The following is a 20,517-nucleotide window of genomic DNA, read 5'->3' as shown; positions in this document are numbered from 1 at the left end:
AATATACTGTGTATTTACATGAATATTCTTGGATCCTGCTTTAAAGGTTAACATTATAGCAGTTTTTTTCTCATATACTTAACAACTGAAAGTGCATAGTCCACTCCATGAGTACATGACAATTTTTTTATATGTAATACTATAAAGCTGCTTGCTTTAAAACATCTACATCTTTTGTGCTATAGATGTGCCTTCAATGGAGTGCTGAATTGTAGAGCTTGTGCAAACATATCCACATCGCTATGATTAGATGCTTTCTTGCTGCAGTTCTCACCACTGTCATTTTTGTTGTGCGTTTATTTTGTTATTGAGAGGAAAGTGTGCACTACATATTTACATATTCTATCTAAACGGCACTCTCAGCAGCGTGGATAGCGTCTGCATGTTAAGCAAGGTTGCTGATTCAATGCGTTTCCCCGAGTATTAGACTTTAGCATGGCTAATTTTGCAAGCAACAAAATTGTCTATTCCTTAGAGGTTTCTTTATAGAAGAAGCCAAAATGAGTCCACACTTTAGCTCTGTACCATGGCAGGAGCTGGTATAATTCTATCATTTTGTGAGCTGGATTCACTAAAGTTAACGCAAGCGATGCAACCTTGCACTTCTCCGCGTCACAGTTTACATTCTGAAATAACACACACATATATATATATATATATATATATCGATACAGTTTTTGAGAATTTATACAGTATTGCCGAACATATTGCGATATCACAATATTTTCCTACACCCCTAGAGGAAAGTCCCTCAAAGAATATGTAAAAAATAAAAAATAAATAAAATAAAAACAGTGACCAATGATATTGGGTTTACAAGAAACAAAGTCAAACACGACTGCCACTGAGTTTAAACAAATCAAGATCAAGCAAAAAAAAATCAAGCAAAAACTATACAAAAGAAAATGTCTAACTTAATATAAACAATGATTGCTTGCACCCTTACTCAGTATATGCTGTGTCGCTGCAGAATCTAAAGCATAAAATAACATTTAATTTAAAAGTGGAGTATGCAACTCTAGACTCAATGTGAAATAACTGTCACAAAATGGTACAAAATAAATACATGACTATTGCACTGTCCTCCCTGCATGTAAAAACCAACATACCAGTCTAGTTTGATTCAAAACAAATGGCAATTAATTCATATTTGACTCACTCACTGCCTGGATATTTAACAAAGTGTAATTAAACTGTTGTATGGCATTTTAATAAAAATAACAAAAAATGAACGAAAGAACGAAGGTATGAACAAACTATTTCGTTAAAACCAAAAGAAGAGAGGTGCTGCAAAAAACAATTCTGTAAAAAACAGCAATGAGATGGCATTACAAAAGATTTTTTAAACAGTGTGTGTGAGAGAGAAACACACTTTTGTTCAGCTCATTTAAAAATTCACCCTGCCTGACAGATAACGTAAGGTTAGGTTTGTCATTATGTCAAGGCCTCAAGCAGTGCAGAGAAGCACTAGAGACAAACAACGCATGACCGCACTTTTGCATTCACAGTACGCACTGTCACTGCATCAAACAGAATGACATGTTTATCTGAGCACTGGCACCGACCGCAGCCAACTTCTGCTGAAGTTACGCACACAGGGCGCTAGATAGTCTCAATGAGGAATGAAAGGGATTTTAGTAAACAATATGAGCATGCAGAATTTAAAATGATTTCCAATGTTCTACATTTCTAATGTTCTGCTTTTCTTTTCTTTTTTTGACATATATATTTGGTAAAATACAGATAATAATGCAGTACTCATGCACAGCTCAGTGAAACACATTTAACCATATTTAAATCCATTCCACAATATTTCCCTCTAGGGATGTTGATTTAATTTTTTTCCCTAAGGACAAACGGAACTCAATAACCGATCATTGATCATTAACCTAAACCTATAATATGATGTTACATTAGAATAAAATGAAATCAAAATGATTAAGTGTCTGTGACCATTTAAAAATACCAAAATTAGATTTCCGAGGGTTTAGTTTTACATGCGCAAATAGCAGCAGCAACAGGGCATGATGATTCACACATCGTCATGGCATGCACCTGCAACACTTCTGTGAACAAAAACAGAATAAAAGCTTAATTTTTTTTTTCAAGTATGGGGATTGTAGTTGATTGGTTCCGGTTCGGAACACATTGATTGATTGCAAAGTTTAAACCAACACAGAATGAAAGTTTATCATTTGTATGCGTTTTAAGTACTGTCAGTTTAAACATTAAGCAAAACAAGACTGGACCTCATGCGCTGGTTTCTGTGCACGCACCAGAGCCGAATTCAGTTATATTTCACTTCTTTTGAGCTTAAATGGACAAAATTATGTCAAAATGCCAGTGTCGGCGAGTATCCTTGTAAACAGTAAAAACTACTTGTTAAAAAAAAAATGGATGCGTATTGTTATATTGGATCCGTGCATTTGTCTTAAAATGACAGCAGCCTAATACCCGCAGCCGTTTGTCAAGAATGTTAAACAAAACATTGATTAGAAAAATGGAGTCATATGGTTTTGTACAGTGAAAACAACAATCATGCGAGTTGAGTCAGAGTTCAAAATCTTTCAAGCTAAGTGATAGGATCTGTTATCCAAGTAAGATCAATAGACGTGCAGAAATCCCCGTCTCAGTCAGTGTGAAGAGTCTGAAGACAATCAGTTCTTGGCTGCTGACAGTATGACACAAAAGAGAGTTCTAGTATTTTGTCCTCAGATCAGCTCAGGTTGCTGCTTTTCATCTTAGGTGAAAAAAGAAGTCTACTTCTCGACCTCGTAATTGTTTTACAGGATTACATTCACTCCTAAAACCTCTGCTTTGTCTGTCTGCCATGAGAAAAGCCTCCTCACCTGCAGAAGCCAAATGACAACATCTAAAGAACACTCCACTTTTGTTGTGTAAAACAAATAGTGAACTATTTGTGTGGTAATGTCAATCTGGACAATAAGAACCACTAAATATCAACATATTATTTTAAAGTTATGCAGAGTACATCAACTTTTAAGCTCTAAGCCTGCAACATAATCACCAGCATCCTTCTTTTAGCAGCATGTGTGTAAATGAGAGATCTGCTCAAGTAAGCATCCACCCTACTGGTTTCAAATCCCATTTAAAATGTCTGAAAATATTGAATACCAAAGCTGATTTCACTTGAAATACTCAAGCAGGTCAAAAATATCTCAACATTGCAGCAATCCAGCAAACCTGCATGTCACAGTTCATAATCACGTTCTCTTGAAAAGTTAATAAATGTTTCCTTGAAAAACTGAATTCTTCCTTTCAGCAGAGTGGAAGAAGGCCTATATAATTCAATGTCCAGACAGTCAACTCTTACTTGATTAATCTGAACAATGAAAATGAATGATGTCTGCTTCTGCCAGCAAACTTGATCCCAAAATCTTTTCAGGCCCCACAACACCCCCTCCCCTGCTACTATCTTAATATAGCCAATGAGATCCATTTAGCAATATAACAAAGCCTAGCAGACAGAGATGGAGAACCGAAACCAATGACTGTCTTGGCACAGTGTATGAAACCATGCAAGAGATTATTACTTTTTGGCAGTAAAACTGGACTACATTTGTATAATTAGAGTTATAGTACTATATGTTCTATACAACGCTGTCAGCAACAATTTTGGTTTAATATAGAAAGTAGCCCATATGTTACTGCTTCTTAGCAGAATTACCATAAAATTGTCCCTACATTAACATATAGATGCAACGTCAAATGTTGCTTGCACTGACAATACTTACTACTACCTGAACTACTTGCGACAAAGATTTCATGAAAACACCAAAATGACTTTGCGGTCCAACTGTACTTGAGAGGCACAGGTTGGTATTAACAAGCTCCCACTTTCATCTCAGAGCAGGACATCTATTTGCATCACCTTTCCCAACTTAGTTGCAGTCCGTCTTCTCCTGGCCTCTCTCTTGAGCTGCCGGGCATGCTCCTTGCTCCAGGTTTTATCTCCGGGTTTGACAGACAAGCTGACCAGGCCTCGTAGAACAATAGTCACAAACTTCTTCATGACGCATGAATCGCTTGTAGCTCTACAGCAAGCACATCCTTTGAATGCGTCTTGTTCAAATCCCCTCAGCAAAAGTAGCAGGCAAGGGGTCCCTGCAGCGGAAAGCCTTCAGTAGTCACGCTAGCTCTGTGACTGCTGAGAGCAAGCGAGCGTGTGAGTGAGAGAAAAGGAAAATCAGGAGGAAGACGACGGAGGGAGGGTGCTTCTCTCATCAGAATTGTGAAGGGTGCGTCGTCACCAGGTCCCCTCCAGAATAAGTCTCCCTCGAGAAAGCAGAAGTGCACCCCAGATCGGAGGTGGCTGATGGGTGCATGCCGCAAAAGCTGGGACAAAGATCAGATGAGGATGCTAATTGCATTACAGAGAGGTGGGGGGCATTAATGTGACCTGTAAGAACTGTGACACGTTACAAACCAACAAAATGGCTCAGAACACAGATTATCCCAAGACTAAACTAGACAGGTCTACTAGCATAAAGTTTTGGCAGGACTAAATTACACAGTACAAGAAATACAAATTTACAAGTATACACAAATACTAACAACAACTCACTTCGTTTAAACTTCAACACACTTCAAGTCTTTGTAAAATTGGACCATAAGTCTGTGCTACACTGACACCAATACATATTTTTTTCAGATTTGAGAGTAGAAGGTTTTGTATTATTGATGCTTCCATGTTAAAAGGCCATGAAAAGATGAAGAGTTGAAACATTAAGTTAAAAATAATGGAAATCAAATGAGAGTCGAGTTTTAATAATACATGCTAAAGTAGATTTTAGAACCTGGAATGATCCTCCTTTGAGCCATATGAAGCCTTCGAGAAACAGACACTGGTACAAGCCTTAAAGCTTGGCTAAATTATTGGCTTTATTATTTTTATTTAGTACTGGGAGTTAACTTGGTGAAAAGCATACATCAAAATAAATGAAACTTTATTCTGTTTTAAAGGGATCGTTTTTTCACAGTTACTTGCATCACTCGTCCGTGCCTGGATTGGTTGCTACTTTGATGTGTATATGGTGTGGGAGTGGCATAGGTTAGTTGTTACAACGAGCAAGAAAGAAATAAAAGAGAAATAAAGCAGTCCAGAGGAGCTTCTGTAATAAAACTGGAATACAGATTGGCTTGGCTTTTCGGAGATGGCGAGAACTGAGGGGTTTGAAAAATGTTGTAAAACCGATGCAGAGATGCAGTTTTTATTACTCAACAGATGAGTAGGGTATTTTATTGAACAGATAAATTGCCATAGCTCTCTAACAGAGTTCATTGTAAATCATGATCTATTGCGAGGGGTCATTTCATTATGGTTGTTGTAGAGCTGTGCTGCTGGAATTTATTTTCAAAGAAAGTACATTGAATATTAATGGGTTTAGAAACAATAACATCTTCAGCTAGTCATCTTAAGATCCTTTTCATCTAAACTGGTTATTCTCTTAAGCCTAGTAGTGAAATGGTTTATGAGCAGTAAGGATACATATTCATTTATGACCAGTAGGATAACCATATTCATCCGCACAGTCACACAGAGCCGAAACACAACCAAAACAATTCTTCTGCAAAATGCATGCAGTTTTGTTTTAACCAAAAAAGGGCCGAAAATTACATAATGTACCTTTAAGGGTTATTAAAAAATGAATTTGTCTGCATATGCATGTATAATATGACCTTTACAATGTTCAGTAATCTGAATGCCCCCTCAAATAAAAAAAGTGGACTTGCATAATGTATGATGACATATCATGCATTCATTATCACTGGCGGCATGAACAGGGTATATAGTTGTACAATTATGTCATAAAATCATAAATGTTGATTATTTTCCTATATTAGCCTACTTCTCTATATTGCAGTTATCATCATAAATTTAAATGAGTAGAACTTGCATCAAAATACTTATTTTGTGTGGAGATGGCCCGCTATGACAATCAAAGTTACAATGTTTGCTGCAAAAGTAAGACAAAAAAAATTTGTTCAACGCGAGACCTAAATGAGTGCTACAGTATAATACACTTTATGGAGAGGGTTGTGCTGTGAAGTGCATGCTTTGAATAAAATCTAGGTGACTAATAGTTTATGACATTGATATAACATTATTGGACTTTAATTACCATCCAAAACTGATTAAAAAAAACATTTTGATTCCAGTGGCAGTAAATATATTCACTGCAACTATGAGGTTCCTGCAAGACATAGCACGGTGCTTCAAACCACTGTCACAATGGTGAAATACCAAGTGCTTCCACAACTCCATAACTTACCATAACTTCTAGATCATGCCTGTGGGTCTAAAATATGTCATAAATGCAAGTGTATTGTCTGGTGCATATATTTTAACATAAAAAAAAGAGGAATGGCTTTCATGGGTGCTTTAAAAAATAAAAAAAGTCTGCCTCTCTGGAGAAAATGTTTGATAAATCATAGGCAGTCCCCCCAAAAAATACTTTTTAAAAGCACAGAACTGGCAGACTCCTCAGTCCTCCCAGATTCAAACCTCTTGTGACAGTCACCATTCATATTTGAGGAGCTTCATCAAATTCCAAGTATGACAGTTAAGTAGGAAACATTAAGGAAAGGGAATGAATTTGTAATGAGCTCAAATGAGGGAGTAGAGAGTGAGAGAGAGAAAAAAATACAGGGAAGACATGAAACCGCAACAATAGAGGGTATGCATGTAACGTCACCGTCGGCCGGAGTGACTGGGGTTTACGTCCACTGAGTGGCAAAAAGACTGAGCGGCAGCATTGGTAGCATTGGACACAAAACACATCTAAAACAGAAGAGAATTGCTTTGCAATTGACTGTATAAATAGATTTGACAAGAAAAGGTATATTTTTATAGCCTGGTCCTACCAGACTCTCGTACATTTAATTTGTACAGAGAGTCTGGCCTCTCCATGCGGCCTCTCCAAGCGGACGGCCGTTGGCTATCAGGGACAACCGGTGAAGGTGAGTCAGACAGCGAGGCACGCAGGGAGTTAGCCGGCCTCTGGAGCTCTCTGAGAGCGACGCTTTTCACGGCGCGGCCCTTGAGAGAGCGGCAGTGTGGTGTCTTCGCCGAAGGAGGCTAATCGAGCCCGCAGGGTCGATAAGGCCATCTTGTCGCACTCCGGGCAGCCGCCTTTAGAGAGCGCGAAGTCGGCGTGGTCCTTCCCCAGGCAGGAAACGCAGATTACGTGGCGGTCCCCAGCCGTGAGGGGAGCCCGACACGAGGCGCAGGAATCGCGGGGCATTTGAAACAACGCCCGCAATTTGCTCTTTTAGAAGGAAAAAACGTCTGTGATGTAGCGGCGTCAGTCGCGACTCTCCATAGGTTGCAGCAATTGCTGCAGAGCAGCCAATAAGCGCACGAGCCGTCTCGCTTGGGTCTGCTGCTGCAGCAAGTGCGTTTTAAATTAAAGAAATTATAAGGATAATTTTAGGCTTCAATCTTCGAGAAAGGGGCTTGCATAATTGGATGTTTTTAAATAAACACTGACAAAAAAAAAACTATTCAAGTATTAGGCCTGGACTATGATAGTACAGTGCTATGCATAAGTTTAGACACCCATGCTAAAGTTGACTAAAAAGAGGAATAAAAAATCATCTTTTGGAAATTGAACTTAATGCCTTAATTTAAAAAAATAGGAAAAATCCAACCTTTAAGGACACCAATTTTCGTTGTGAATGAATAATGTATCGTAAATAAATAAATGTTCTTCCTTAAAATACAGGGTGCATAAGTTTGGACACCCCTATGTTAAACTCCCATAGAGGCAGGCAGATTTTTATTTTTAAAGGCCAGTTACTTCATGGATCCAGGATACTCTGCATCCTGATAAAGTTCCCCTGGCCTTTGGAATTAAAATAGCCCCACATCATCACATACCCTTCACCATACCTAGAGATTGGCATGGTTTTATTTCAGTTAGCCTAACAGCTGGTTTGATTTGCATTGAGAGATGATCTTATGGAAAGTACTCCATGCCAATCTCCAGGTATAGTGAAGAGTGTGTGATGATGTGGGGCTATTTTAATTCCAGAGGCCAAGGGAACTTTATCAGGATGCTGAGTATCCTGGATCCATATAGTAACTGGCCTTTAAAAATAAAAATCTGCCTGCCTCTATGGGAGTTTAACATAGGGGTGTCCAAACTTATGCACCCTGTATTTTAAGGAAGAACATTTATTTATTTACGATACATTATTCATTCACAAAGAAAATTGGTGTCCTTAAAGGTTGGATTTTTCCTATTTTTTTAAATTAAGGCATTAAGTTCAATTTCCAAAAGATGATTTTTTATTCCTCTTTTTAGTCAACTTTAGCATGGGTGTCTAAACTTATGCATAGCACTGTATATAACATTGATATAGGTGATCACCTGGATTTAGACCAACCTATATCGTAACAAAGCGTTCACAGGCAAATTTGCTTTATGTATTTCCCAGGCATTGAAATATCCATGGATCTTTGGTAAGTTGGAAAGAACACTATATCGAGTCCAACCTTTAGTTTAAACTGATAATCACTCGTTTTACTTGCGTTTAATTGCGATTAAAACCAATCATGCAACTGAAACAAAATTTTCAGTTCACCGGAAAAGCAAAGTCCACTCAAATAATGTGCCGACCTGAAACTTCTCTGTTGTTTGTTTGCAATAGCCTTACTGTGCTGCTGTAACATGGTGTGTATAGCTGTGCTGGGCAACACTGGTAAAATGATGCTATACCCTCGTTCACTTATCTGCTCACATGCTCTGATAATAATAGCTTAGTCCTGATACATTATTTGGATAATCGGTCAAATAAATAAAATAAATCAGATCCTGTTGCATATAACTGAAAAAATAAAAATATATTGATACTAATATATTTTCTGTCCAATTTACCAGTAGTGTTACTTTTCAATAAATAGGTGTTTATTTTATTGGCTTGTATTTTATTTAAATTCAGGTTCTATAAAATTATTGAATGTAATTAAATCCAATATTAATAAAAAATAAAATAATATATATATATATATATATATATATATATATATATATATATATATATATATATATATATATATATATATATATATATATATATATATATATTTTTTTTTTTTTTTTTTTTTTTTTTTTTAAGCCTAATTTAATATATATTTTTTAATAATTATAAAAAATACAATAAAAAGTAGTCATTTTCAATGCATTTAAAATGACTTAAAATGTAAACTAAAATTAACACTAGATCTAAAAAATAAAAGCTAATTTAAAATAATAAATACTATAATAGTAAACAATACCTAAAGAACACAGAAAAATTATTTATAATTAAGAACATATACATGCAATAATAGCAGGTGAAGGATCAGTCCACCAATGAGAGGAAACAACAGATATTTCTGGAGCTGGAACCCAGAGACAGACAACCAGAAGTAGCTGATCATAAACATTAGGCTGAGTTGGATTAAATAAGAAAGAAAAAGATATTAGGAAAATAATTACTAAATTACTAAAAATAATTAGTAAGAGGACTTTGGGTGTAGGCCAAGACCAATGTATTGAAATTAATTCAAGAAATTAATAAAAAATGAAATGGATATTATTCTTACAAAGAACGAAATTGAATAGAATTTTTTATAGAAATGATGTTACTCCATAAGGGCATAACTTAAAAACTGCATAGGCTGAATCAGCATCACGGTAAATGCTTTTCACAGTTAACTTAGAAGAAAAGCTAATTTGATAGTGACATTTCAGAACTCATAATAACATTAGTGTAGTGCACAGTTTCTAGCATTTATATCTGCGTTTCCACAACACAGCACATGGTTCTGTGGGTCACTGATGTTCTTGCCCAAACCTGGCTTTGAAAAACTATAGCCACGAGAGGAAGAGGAAGATGAGGATGTGTCTGCTTCAAAGTGCCCCAACAACAGTGCACTAGCAGCTCACTGCACTGGCCTTCATTGGCTGCCTGAGTCACACGCAGAGAGAGGATGAGACTTGATGAGAATGGCACACTCTCTCGCTGACTGAGGCTGTGACACTGATGCCATTACAGAGCTGCGGGGCAACCCGCCATGCAGGGTAACCTCACAATTCTGACAGCACGTTCATGTGCCATAACATGAAAGCTTATTGGTTGAGGATAGTTCCTCAGTGTTATCAGCACTGGTTAGCCCAGCTCAAGGAAGAGTCCAGAAATATACAGATGAATGTGTCTTCATGTCACATCACGAGTCGAAAACAAAAATACCTTAATAACATCTACAAGGGCTGTGGACAAGGCCAGATTTTAAAAGACAATATCATTAGAATGAATTACTGTTCAAGGAAACTGCCAGATACCAGGGGCCGGTTGAACCATATGTGCGTAAGTTAGTCTAGCTTTCAAAACAGTTTCGGGTGGCAGCGTTCAACCTTGATGAACCACCAAATAACTTTTTTTTTTCTCTGACAGGTGAATGACCAATTTACTTGCCCGAATGACAAGCAAATAAAGGCTTAATATCAAGCCCTGAACCTGAGCAAACTGCACAATGTTCGAAATCCTTATAATGACCCAGAATTCACTTTACAGCTTCTCAGTGCAAAGTTAAAAGAAAATGAACAGCTGCATCTGAGAGCAGTGGATGAGAATGCAGAGGGGCAGGACAGCCATCATGATCAATACACCCTAATTAAAGCAGACAACACTGTGCGAAACACTCCAGATTAGATGTCAAACTCCCAGGAAACCAGATCCAGGACGTGCATACACACATGTGCAGAGACACAAGGCAGAATGGCAGATTCAGGCACTGTGGATCGGTCCAATGCTGTGAACTCACAACGCGCAGAGTGCTGAGATGACATTATAAATCTCTCTCCAAACAGACATGCTATCTAGCAGAACAGACACAGCGGGTTCAGCTGAGGTTTGACTGTGGACAACAAGGCTGTCAATTCAAATTAAAAAAGAAATTAACTCTAGCACTAGCAGTATGAAAGCTTGTTTCATGAGCTTACCGTTTTTTTCAGACAGCAATAGTTTTAACTTGAAAACATGTCTTAAGATGCCTGTGTTCTGTTGCATAACATTAACAGATATCTTTACATAACACATTATTATATAATAACACATCATTAGCTAAAACACATATGTGAGTTAGTTTAGGCATAAAAGTATTTTAACGTTAATGAATTGTTGATAATGTTTGGCAATATAAATGAAGAAGTGTTACCAAGAACTAGTTTTTGTCATGTTAACTCAAAATACTGAAAAGGTGAGTACTTATGTTGTAATATTTTGATCTTTTAAAAACTTGTAAAACTTCACAATCCATATAGAACAAAAAATGATTTACCTAACCAGGTCAAAGAAACCATTATGCTTTCATTGTGAGGCAAGAAAGTAGGCAAGAAAACAAATCCCAGAGCAAAACTGACGAAAACAACACGGCAGAAAAAGGAAGGAGAGAAAAACCTCATTAAAAAAAAAAGCTGAGCAATAAGGAGCCGACATCCACACTGCTCAGTCTGCTGTATGTTAGTTAATTCCTCATGCTGGTGGGAAGCTCAGCACTACAAATGACCAAAATAAAGCAAGCCTTGACAAACACCATTCTGCTGCAACAACAGACTGATTCATCATTTCCAATCAGACACACCCATTACATAATTAACTCTCCTTTAGTTCAACCAAACATGCTACTGGATAATAGGGGTTATGATATTGACAAACAAATGTATGATATTTTGCTGAGTGTGGCTGATTTAGGCCTGTCGTGGACAGATGACACACCTGAATCCTTTTTATATTCTTCATATTCAGTGCAGATTATAATACTTTGGATTCTAACTGGAAAAAGTAGATCATACCACTGATTGGAATACTCATTTCAACATACTACGATTTGGGGGGAAATAATACTTCCGTACTACTGCTAATACCATTTAGGACGGATAGCAGGCGAATTGGGACGCAGCACAAGTGCCTGTCTTTATGAATGGGTCATTGAATAATTCACTCAAACGGTTTAAAAACAGATTTATTTAGTAATGAAACACTGTTGTGTGTTGCTCTGAAATTGCTCTGTTTTGTTTGAAACTATTTTCATAGGCAATGAGTGACATTCAATGTAAGCTTGTACATTCTAGAGTTTATATACACCGATCAGGCATAACATTATGACCACTGACAGGTGAAGTGGATCACACTTATTATCTCTTCATCACGGCACCTTTTAGTGGGTGGGATATATATTAGGCGGCAAGTTAATATTTTGTCCCTATAGTTGAGATGTGTTGAGAAGCAGGAAAAATGGGCAAGCATAAGACTTTGAGCTAGTTTGACAAGGGCCAAATTGTGATGGCTAGACAACTGGGTAGGGCTGTGAAACGATGAATCGCGATTAATCATGTATATATTTAAGAAAAATGTGTTATTTTTATATGAAATATTTATATATCATATAAATTATATATAAATCTATATACATGCAAATATTTCTTATACAAGCATGTGTGTATTTAAATATACAAAATAATTATACACAGTACACACACATTTATTATGTAAACAAAAACTTTTATTTTGGATGCGATCGCGATTCATCGTTTCACAGCCCTACGACTGGGTAAGAGCATCTTCAAAAAACAGCTCTTGTGGGGTGTTCCCGGTCTGCAGTGGTCAGTATCTATCAAAAGTGGTCCAAGAAAGCAACAGTGGTGAACCGGTGACAGGGTCATGGACGGCCAAGGCTCAATGATGCACGTGGGGAGCGAAGGCTGACCCGAGTGGTCCGATCCGAGCTACTGTAGCTCAAATTGCTCAAGAAGTTAATGCTTCTTTTACATCACGTGGCTGGCCGGTTGCGTGTGCGTTGCTTACCTGGGGAACAAATGGCACCAAGATGCACTATGGTAAGAAGGCAAGCCAGCGGTGGCAGTATAATGCTTTGGGCAATGTTCTGCTGGGAAACCTTGGGTCCTGCCATCCATGTGGATGTTTACTTTGACACGTACCACCTACTAAGCATTGTTGCAGACCATGTACACCCTTTCATGGAAACGGTATTCCATGGTGGATTTGGCCTCTTTCAGCAGGATAATCCGCCCTGCCACAAAGCAAAAATGGTTTCGGAATGGTTTGAGGAGCACAACAACAAGTTTGAGGTGTTGACTTGGCCTCCAAATTCCCCAGATCTCAATCCAATCGAGCATCTGGGGGATGTGCTGAACAAACAAGTCCGATCCATTGAGGTCCCACCTCGCAACTTACAGGATCTAAAGGATCTGCTGCTAACATCTTGGTGACAGATACCACAGCAGCACACCTTCAGGGGTCTAGTGGAGTCCATGCCACGACGGGTCAGGGCTGTTTTGGCAGCAAAAGGGGGACCAACACAATATTAGGAAGGTGATCACACATGTATATATATATATAGGCTATATATATTAGCACACCCCTAATTGAAAAGATCAAAAAAGTTTGCAAAATGGTGCCACCGATTTGTACTCTCTCTCTCTCTCTTTAAAACTGGCTATCAAAATAAAATATCAGAGCTGCGGTGTGTGTTTGCTATTTTGCTTTACTAATATCTAGCATTGCACCAATGAATCAGAGCTGCTAAATTGACCCACAGGAGTTAGGCTATTAAATGGTGTTGCAGGCAAAGGGAGTAAACAAACTCATCACTTTTCCACAACCAGCACTCTGCCTGCTCACCAAGACAATCCATAGAGACCCTGGCGCAGGTTCTGAAATGCATCAGTGACCCTGTTTCCAGCACACTGCTAGCATAGGGCGCTCTTCAGTAAACAGTAGACAATTAAAGTGCTTTACTGTATACACCACAGGAGCGTTTGGGAACGTGTCTCTTGAGTCTGTGCGTCTTTGACCTCTACTGAGGTTTGATGAAATATGCTCTTAGATCTCATCTACTCTGATTCTTGGCTTAGACATTGCTCTAGTTCTCTTGATACAAATAGCCACTAGGCGGTACATATGTAGGCATTTCCCATCATGCATCTGCACTCCCAGCTTGATAGAGCAATCTAGGTCATGGAGGATGTCTCTTGCGATCCAAATGGCATGTAGGCTCTTCATCACAGTCTTAAATTGAGAGTCCTGTAAGGTTTCTAAGAGGCTGACAATGGGAAAACAGCTTTCTCACAGTTCAAGTAGACTGGAGATTCTTTAGATTCTAGAGAAGACAAAGAATAAGTGCTCTTCTTCCACTCCCTCCAGGCACACTGGGCGTGGCAAATAATCCTCTCATATTAGATAGCTGGTATGTAAATATATCCATGAGCCACTGCACTGCTTCCCTTCAAGTTATTGACACTTTAGAACAATAAAGAAAAATGCATGAATGAGAAAACGGGACATGATTGATGTTAAAGAGTTAAGAGCAAGAAGCCGCCAAAAAACAACAACCTCAAAGCGATGCTAGCGCGGTCTAACACACCTGATGCGTGCGAAGTGCACTAGAAGCAGCAGAAAGACACAATAATAGCATGCTGTCCAGCAGAATTCAGTCCTCTATCGCACTTATTGCGCTTAACTGGTCAAATACACACAGAAATTCAGAATAATGTCAAAATTCTGATATTGGCAAGTACTCCTTAAGTGTGTTAAGTGAACGTAAACAAAATCAATGACAGAATGAATGTGATTGATAACAATTATCCTTCATGATGCTCATGCCCTCAAATAGATGTCGACTGTGATTTGTGTCAAGCTAACTTTCACCATCAGAGTTTGAGGCAGTTGAGGGGACTAATAACTTTAAGTTGGCTTGACCCTTGTATCAATGTGTGGTAGAGGTGTCAGTGAGGCCAGCAGGGGGCGCTCACCCTGTGGTCTGTGTGGGTCCTAACACCCCAGTGACGGGGACACTATACTGTCAAAGAGCGCCGTCCTTCGGATGAGACGTTAAACCGAGGTCCTGACTCTCCGTGGTCATTAAAAATCCCAGGATGTCCTTTGAAAAAGAGTAGGGGTGTAACCCCGGCATCCTGGCCAAAATATGCCCAGTGGCATCTGTCCATCAGGGCCTCCTAATCATCCCCATATACTGATTGGCTTCATCACTGTCTCCTCTCCACCAGTAAGCTGGTGTGTGGTGGGAGTTCTGGCGCAATATGGCTGCCGTCGCATCATCCAGGCGGATGCTGAGGAGATTCCCCCCTTCTATGTAAAGCGCTTTGAGGTCTCAGAAAAAGCGCTATATAAATGTAACAAATTATTATTATTATTATTATTATTATTAATGTTGCGAACACCTCTATCGTCTTGTTTACCGTAAATTAATAAATAAAACAAAGAATTTTAAGTTCCATGTTCTGTCATCTATTTTTCAATTACTTTTCCTGTTGTTTTATCATTTATCATCACTGTGGTATCATTTCATTATTATCATCAAGATATTTTAGTCAGGTACCGTATCAAAGTCATAATTTTGGTATCTTGACAACACGATTCTTCATCACTCACTCTGTGTAGCAGGTATTTGCACACCTGTTTAGCCCCTGGTTTTACATACAGAGTCAAGAAGGCATAAAAATATAGGACCATAATCTAATGTACAGCTCTAAACTTATGCTGAACTCAACCACACCCTGCTGTGAGTTTGCCGTTTACTCCTCATTTGGCTGTTTCCATGGCTGTCAGCCAATCGCAGCACAGGCAGCTTAGCGGCTGTAGCTAACATTAACAATGCCAACATCAGCATAGGGAGAAGGTGTAGGGGCTTCAGCATGCAGGAAACCGAACCTAACATCCTTTGTTTGAAAGCAGCTGCGGATATAATCATGCTTTCAACAGTAAACAATTGAGGCTAGAGTTTAAATCAATAAGTAGAAAATGAATGGTGTGGTACCTAAAAGCCGATTTTGCAATTAAGCTAAAAGCAAACCAATCAAATATTCTAACAAATAGCCTGTAAAAAGTCAAATTAGATAAAGTAGACAATCCACATTACTTTAAAGGGCACCTATTATGGAATTTTGAAATTTACCTTTCATGTAGTGTGTAACATAGATCTAAGTGAACAAAAACATCCTGCAAAGTTTGAAATATGAAAGTGCACCGTATATAAAGTTATTGTCTTTCAAAAGAGAGAGTCGACTCTGAGTCATTTTTATGAATCGTTAGAAGACCGAAGCTTTTTCTCTGACTAGATGACGTCAACTTGTCAAGTTATTAGAATACGATACGCCCACTTATTGCGCTCCAAGGCCAGGGAAAACTTCATGGCGACGAGACGCTGTGTTCTGAAGTGCGGCTCAAAAGCAAACTTTTTTCATCTGCCCAAGGAGGAGCATTTGAAGACTAAGTGGCTACAATTCACTATACCACAGAAGTATAGTCCGAGCCTTGTGCTTTGTTCGCGTCATTTTGAAGACGATTGCTTTTTAAATGCAATCAAACTTGGATTCGCGAGCCGGATGATATTGAAGGAAGGTTCAGTTCCAAGTGTATTTGCATCAGCTTCCTCCTCCGTATCACAACCTGTAAGTGTTATTAATCATTTTTGCTTTTATATTTTATGTAGCATGCTTAATTAATATTTTGTTTGTTATGTAAGCACCGTTTAGCTTCTAGGTCTTCAATGACAATTGTATTGAGATTTGTGAAGTGTTTGTCGTTGTTTTCGGAGTTGTCTAAAGAATAGAGTAATACCTCGTAGTAACGTAACTGCATTTTTTTTTGGGAAAAACGTTATGTTTATGCATCGGGCTAATGCAAACAAAGACTGATTGTGCTTTTACAATATGAACTCTGGGCTATGCTCGCTAACATAACATTAAATTCTTTATCTTATTTTTCGTTTTTTACTACAAACTATAAAGCAGTGGACTATAATCATTATTATAATACAATTTAATTGATAAAAGCATCATTGCACTCCGTGTTAAAAATAAGTATTATCTCTGTAAACACTGCTGGGTCATCTGACCAATCGCAGATTAGCGTCGCGCAAAGGAGGGGTTTGGAAAAAAGAGTCGTCGAACGAATCATTTGGGAGTCGGTGAGCAAATCAGGTAAAAATAAATGCATATTATACGAAAACAAAAGTGTTTTTTGTCATTGCATGCATGTAAAACTGTTGTTGGGGACTCCCACAACAACATTAGGAACATTTTAAATGTCATAATAGGTGCCCTTTAACAAAACATAACAAGAATTCAAAATTCAGCTATTTCAATAGGAGTCCTTGCGGAATTGTGAACATTTTCCCAACATATATATATTCTACATAGGGTTCAAGTTAGTCATGTGAATTTGCTGCATTGACCAACAGAAAGCTATTTGATTTACTTATGTGTGTGATATGTACACTAATATATATATATATATATATACACACACACACACACAAACGATATGATCTATCGGTAACACTTTACAATAAGGTTCATTAGTTAACAGTTCATGTATTAACTAACAATAAGCAATACATTTGTTACAGTATTTATTAATCTTTGTTAATGTTGTAAAGTACAAATACAGCTGTTCAATGTTTGTTCATGTTAGTTCACAGTGCATTAACTAATGTTAACAAATACAACCTTTGAAATGAATAATGTCAGTAAATGTTGAAATTAATATCAACTAAGATTAATAAATGCTGAAGAAGTATTGTTCATTATTAGTTCATGTTAACTAAGGTAACAAATGTTAACAAATGAACATTATTGTAAACCGATACATCTTACCTTTTAAGCAATATGGAATTGATGACAAAGTGACTAAACATAAAAAATACAACTTTTACAGACATGTTATCTTTGCAAGCACAGAATGTTATTTAGTTTAATTAGTCTTTCTTTTCATTATATAATTCAAACAAACACACATCACATCAAACAAACAATGTAGGCCTAGTTCTTATTCACAGTGATTAAAGAATATTAAACGAAAAGATTGAAAAATGATTGCACAAATAGTGGGTTACATGGAGTAGGTACATGTAATTATTGCATTTTGATTTGTCAGTGGAATAAGAAACAAACGAACAGGTGGGACCTGTGGTAGCAGGTAGTGATTACTTGTGCTGTGATAAACTAAAAATTACTCAGATGATCAACATCTGTAGATGAGGCAGCAAAAGGCAAAATCAAGGTAAAAAAATACTTTTTTTTTTTGTTGATAAACGTAAAACATTGTGGGTCAAATGTTCTCAACAAAGTTAATGTTTAATGATACAATGCTTCCTTTAGAGTTAATGTGTGATCTCAGAGTAATTCACCTGCCAGGTCGAAGAGGTTGTGACACAACCCAAGGATTTTCTGTGAAGCAGTTTTGAAACAAATGAGATGATGTAAAGCGAGAAAAAAATAAAAATGACCTGATATACTAAAGGTCTTTGTAAACAATCATTCAGAAATGTTGCCTAAAAACAAATTCTCACATTTTAAAGTGGATAATAAAAGATAATGGTGTTCAAAGTGGAAATAAAAAGGAGCAATAAAACCATTAATAAATAAACATCAATTTCAGTATATGTATAGTATATCTATCTACTCTGATTTTGAGACCCTTTGAGAATTGAGGAAGGGAAACAAAAATGTCAATAATGACTTGGCATTACTAGAAACTACTGATGCATTAGGCTGAAGGGGTGGGGGGGGGTATCTTAATGAGCAACTGCGCATCAACATCATAAAACTAATAGCCGCAATTAGTACATGGAAAGAATAGAGAAAAGGGAGTTCCTCAACAAAGGATGAACAAAAGCCTTGTCAAAAAAATTTTTTCAAACCGATCTGTTTTGACTCATTGTTTTCTATCTCAAACAGAGGTTTTGAATTTAAAAAGCTAAATGATCAGTGGAGTTAAAACAGCACAGCATGATGCACATGTTCTTGCACTATATTCCCATCTTAAACCCTATTAGCATAGACAGCATTTTCAAAAGTAGCCAATTATGAATCCCCTGGCATGGCTCTAGGAAGCCCACACCTTTATCAACAAATCAAACTTCACACTCCTGCCAGTGTTATGAACCAAGATACTGTACATTCTTTCTACTATACTATACTATGCTATAAATAAAGATGTAGTGATGTGGAATAACATTTTTAACTACACTGCTATAAGAATCTCACACACATCCCTCGCCACGTGAACCATATTTTAATATGTAAACAAACTGCGTTGTTTTAACTCATCGCTGACAAAATAATAGAAGGGATACTCACAGGCATCATCTTTGCTAGTGTCAGAGGAACATCTGGTCTTCAGCTTCACTTTGCCTTAACAAAAAAAATTTTAAAATTTCACCAACAAATACAGGCCAAAACAGGCCACAGCTGTGTACATCGTGTTATCTTACTTTAATTAAACGTTGACGTGATACGAAACTGGTAACGTTAATCACATTAATCTCCGTTAGCTGAGCAAGAACAATTAAAGAGAAGCTTTAAAGGTAACTCGCTAAACTAGAATATCAGCTGGTTGTGTGTGTGTGTATAAATGGCAGATGTTGGGTGTTTCTAATACACCCACTGAGAGCCCGTAACTCATTCTCTCCTCACTCTGAATAACTTAAAACAAAACAAAACTTAAAACAAATGGTTTAAACCAACTCTATCAATGTTTATCACATTTAAAGACCTTTATTTTAAGGAGTTTTCCTCTATCCGCCCTGTTCATTCTGCCAGTTCTCACATCGGTTAGCCAGTTAGCACTGACACAAAACATCTCGCTGTACAGTAAATGTTAACAAACATTGAGAAAACACATCGGCGGTGGTTAAAACTACATTATACTCACGTGTCACGAGTACACATATGCCATAATCTTTTAGAAACGACACATGAGGTGTGCCTCGTATTCTTGAGCAGCTGGGTATCGATTAACTCGCGAGATAGCTAAAATAGTTAGCCTGCTAGCCGAAGCCAGGTAAAACACTCCATCCAATACGTGAAGCGAATGGAAACGATACCAGAACACGTTTAATTATCTAAATGAAGACAGATATTGCGATAGTACCTTTTAAAGAACGAAAACAAAAGGAATACAATACTGCCTGGACTGGCTGAGGCGAATAAGCTGCTCGCGCTGTTGTGTTAAATCAATGATGGCACGCGCAGAGCTGGAATGACAGGAATGTGGAGCATAGTGACTTATGGATGTGTAGTCATTAAAATCTCTAAGTGATAGAATTTAAAAGGGTATAACACGCCCGTAGTTTCTCATTGAGTCACATTAATTGGTAAGAAGTTAGTTATTTTAAAAGTGGTATTATACTTACAGGCGTTCAATACTACCGTCGCAATTCAACGCGACAACACTCATGTGAAACGTTCAATACTTTCACCCATTCACGCAGTAGTTTCCAGTTACAAGTATTGCAATGTATAATTTTAAATGGTATGTTTAGAGTTGTATATATAATTGAGAAAGGGTTAAGAAATTCACATTTGTAATTTATATATATATATTAGAAGTCCTCTAACACCCACTACTGATCAATAACATGAACTACATATTAACTACAAAATATGACATCAAGTATGATTCTAA

General features: G+C 37.5%; 1 protein-coding gene across 2 annotated transcripts in view; it reads right to left on the bottom strand.

The window, feature by feature from the left end:
* Positions 1–20,093, bottom strand: part of ppp1r13bb (protein phosphatase 1, regulatory subunit 13Bb) — a 54,509-nt gene extending 34,416 nt beyond the window's left edge. For both annotated transcript variants that reach the window (XM_079584347.1, XM_079584348.1), the window contains exons 1-2: positions 19,765–20,093; positions 19,191–19,244 (exon numbers count right to left, since the gene is read on the bottom strand). In XM_079584347.1, the coding sequence (XP_079440473.1) occupies positions 19,191–19,199 (9 nt within the window). In that variant the 5' untranslated portion in view covers positions 19,200–19,244; positions 19,765–20,093. The remainder of the gene's footprint in view (positions 1–19,190; positions 19,245–19,764) is intronic.
* Between the last annotated feature and the right edge of the window lie 424 nt (positions 20,094–20,517).

The sequence above is a fragment of the Phoxinus phoxinus genome (genome assembly GCF_949152265.1).
Source record: "Phoxinus phoxinus genome assembly, chromosome: 16".
Classification (NCBI taxonomy): Eukaryota; Metazoa; Chordata; class Actinopteri; order Cypriniformes; family Leuciscidae; genus Phoxinus; species Phoxinus phoxinus.
The sequence above is the reverse complement of the archived record's forward strand: the minus strand, read 5'-3'. Positions and strand labels throughout refer to the sequence as shown.